Below are 2,990 nucleotides of genomic sequence, written 5' to 3' on the forward strand. Positions count from 1 at the left end.
GTGTCCTTTGCCATAAACACACCTCTGACCCCATGGTTATTTTGAGCTCCTCTTCTTCCAGTGGCTCAGATAAGCAAGTCTGAGAAAAATTCCGCACCTCCCCCAGAACTGCGATGGCCGTGCTGCTGCTTTCTGATCCTCGCTCTTACCTGTGGTTTTATCTTACAGCGCATGGTTCTCTCTCAGCACCCAAGTGTGTGTGGGTGTCTTCTGCTGCCACAAAGCTGCTCAGCTTGGAGGAGGCACAGGCACAGAGGCGAGGCCACAGCAGCTCTCCCCTTGTGCCAGAGAGCGGGGACATTGAAGTGGAAGAAGGCCCTGCAGCTGTACAGGGCAAATTCCACACCGTCATCAACTTTCCATCCAAAAGGTAAAGAGGACTTCCTTCTCCAGTACCTGTCGTCATTGTTTGGGTGTGTTTTTATGGTTTTTTTTTCCCCATTATTTCTAGTGCCCAAACTTGCAGAAACTAAGTTACGCTAATGGTGAGGTTTTCCAGATTTCAGGGCCACGTGCCTGAAACCAATTCCGGTTCTCCTCAAAGCAGAACTGTTGGTCAGACCTGCTGGCACTAGAAATTAAGCATGGCTTTGAGAAGAGGCTGATGGGGTGCTAATGTAAGAGTCAGAGATTCTTTTGAACTTCCTTTCTGGCTGCACGGTTCCTCAGCAAGCACTTACGCCTGCCAGCTCAATCAAAGCCACCCCTTAGATGCTGTCCTGTACAGCTGTGGAGCCTTTGCTCACAAGCATTTTGCTTGACAGTGTTGAGGGGAATTTAGCCAGCAAGACTTCAGGGCTGAGCTATAGGAATGGAGCTATCCTCAACTCTTGGACACAGAGCGAGTTTCTAAGCTGTGTTTCTGCAGAGACCGAGCAGTACTAGGAACAAACAACTGCTGCCAAGAGCTCAGTGCAGCTCTTCCCTCACCCTGTACCACACACGACTCACAGCATTCACTCTTTTCTCTCTCCAGACAAAATCCAGCCAGCAAGATGAAGGAATCACCAGCTGGCTGTTGGTGTTGCTGGAGAAAACCATCCTCTGGGACCAAACGCCAACTGCAGCGCAATGCCAGGGAGCCCTCAGAGACAGAAGTCATGGTCCTGGCAGGTAAAGGTGCAAATCCAGCTTTCAGAACCCCGCTTTTCAGGAACACAGAATTCAAGCTTGCAGTGCGCTTGTATCTCCTTCTAGCGTTAAATCCCTGCCGCACAGCTTCAGTTCACCCCTGACCAAGAACCACTGTCATAATTCAGCTTGTGAAAGTTTGACACTAATCCTTGCGTATCCTTTCTAGGTGAATCGAGCTCTTGCCAACCCACAAGATCCAGGGCAAGTAGCAGTGATGCGCTGTGTGCTTCCATCAGTGGAGAGCTCCTGGGAAGCACAAATCACTGCAGTTCAAACTGCAGCCTTCCAAGTAACAACAGTGATGGGGAGAAGGAGCTTGTGCAAGTTCATGTTCTGATTTCTCCCGGCTCTGCTGAAGACGCTGACCTGAGCCTGCCAGACACCACAGTCACCAGCCTGGACTGTGACCCAGTGTCTCTGCAGTGCTGTCCATCCCAAACACGGGCTGAGCGCTCCGACAGCAGCACCTCCATGCAGGAGCAGGTCAGCATCAGTGAGGAGGAACAGAGCCTCTTGGAGGGGGACTTACAATCATGTCTCCAGTCCCAGGTGCCACACAGCAGCACGAGCTCTGAGCCACCCTCTCCATGACAAGAGTAGATGATTCCCATCTTTACCCGGACCTCTCACGCCCTCCTCTCTTTTACAAAATAATAAAAGCACGCTCGTGCTCAACCATCGCCTTGACTGCCTGTGGAGTCTTCATTCACGCAGATTGGGATGAATGCAAGAAGCAACAAGGCACCTCAGCTTGCAACGCTGAGGCTGTGGGGTGCATGAAGCAGAGCTTCATGTTTGTTTCCGTTTTGTCTGGCTTTGGGATGTCTGCAGCGAGTGCTCTGCTATCATTTGGTACGATAGCAAATAATCTCTAGCATCCTAGATGCTGCTCATGATAATCCCAAACTTCCTGGTTGTGGCTTTGCGATGCTTTTCCGGGCTTTTTGATGCTTTAACACCTCTCTCCTCCCGCCGTGTCCATTCCTGGTTCCCAACCTACGAGCTGGCCATGCAAATCATCTCCAGGCCTGTCATCTTCAGAATGCAGCAGGACGAGCTCAACTTGACCAACATCTGCCCCGCCCCGGCTTCTCACTGCTCAGCGGCTTGTATACATATATATGTATAGGATATACATATATATGTGTATGGAGTGGTTTTCCAGGTCTCGGGGTGGAAAAGGTGTCCAAAAGAACTCACCTGACACAGTCTCCTCTCCTCTAGGCTGAACAAACGTAGAGATCTTGCTCTCTATTCTCTTCACTATCTTTCGCACACTGTTAACTCAGATTCAATTTACCATCAAACAGAACCCCCAGATCCATTTCTGCAGGATTGCTCTCTTAAATTCTCAGAATTTCAATGAAGCAATTTTTCAATTAAGAAACAAAGCAATCTGAAAGTGGTCCCAGCATTCACCCCCTGCACCTAGATTTGGACTGGCATGTGCATACGTGCATCCTGGGCAGCAGGGGAGAGTGAGTGGTAGGAGCGATGGAGAAGTTTGAGGTTGGAGTAGGCACGAGAGAGCACTAAGGAGAGCAAAGCTCTGCTTGTGCCAAAGCTCTGAGGCTGGCAAAGAGAGCCAGTTTGTGCCATCACTGTATCTTTCAGTATATACACATTCAGTGTACTGAAACAGAAGATGAAAGAGAATAATAAATAGAACAGGTTGAAGTCAGAAAATTAAAAAAGCTCTAAAGCCCCTCATCACCTTCAAATGCATGCCTTCAAGCCCAATATCATTGACAAAAAATACAGAAAAAATAAACACAGCTTTCAATTTCTGGAGTTTGAAAGAAAAAGACACGTTCTGAAAAACACATAACACTTCTGCAGTTTGATACCTATGTTAG

At 48.7% G+C, this 2,990-nt stretch overlaps 1 protein-coding gene across 1 annotated transcript; it reads left to right on the top strand.

The window, feature by feature from the left end:
- The first annotated feature begins 89 nt into the window (after nucleotides 1-89).
- Nucleotides 90-2,263, top strand: LOC109364299 (rho GTPase-activating protein 32-like). Its single transcript, XM_019610955.2, has 3 exons — nucleotides 90-370; nucleotides 977-1,113; nucleotides 1,301-2,263. Exons 1-3 carry the CDS (start codon nucleotides 114-116, stop codon nucleotides 1,723-1,725), a joined length of 819 nt encoding a protein of 272 aa, XP_019466500.2. The 5' UTR covers nucleotides 90-113; the 3' UTR covers nucleotides 1,726-2,263.
- Nucleotides 2,264-2,990: the final 727 nt, after the last annotated feature.

This window comes from Meleagris gallopavo, unplaced genomic scaffold, assembly GCF_000146605.3.
Source record: "Meleagris gallopavo isolate NT-WF06-2002-E0010 breed Aviagen turkey brand Nicholas breeding stock unplaced genomic scaffold, Turkey_5.1 ChrUn_random_7180001842130, whole genome shotgun sequence".
In the NCBI taxonomy this organism is placed as follows: domain Eukaryota; kingdom Metazoa; phylum Chordata; class Aves; order Galliformes; family Phasianidae; genus Meleagris; species Meleagris gallopavo.

Excerpts from the sequence above, each read along its gene's own strand:
- LOC109364299 (XM_019610955.2), top strand. The coding sequence starts at position 114 with ATGGCCGTGCTGCTGCTTTCTGATCCTCGCTCTTACCTGTGGTTTTAT. Across the intron at positions 371-976 it reads ATCAACTTTCCATCCAAAAG|ACAAAATCCAGCCAGCAAGA; the intron begins GTAAAGAGGACT and ends TTCTCTCTCCAG. Across the intron at positions 1,114-1,300 it reads AGAAGTCATGGTCCTGGCAG|GTGAATCGAGCTCTTGCCAA; the intron begins GTAAAGGTGCAA and ends TATCCTTTCTAG.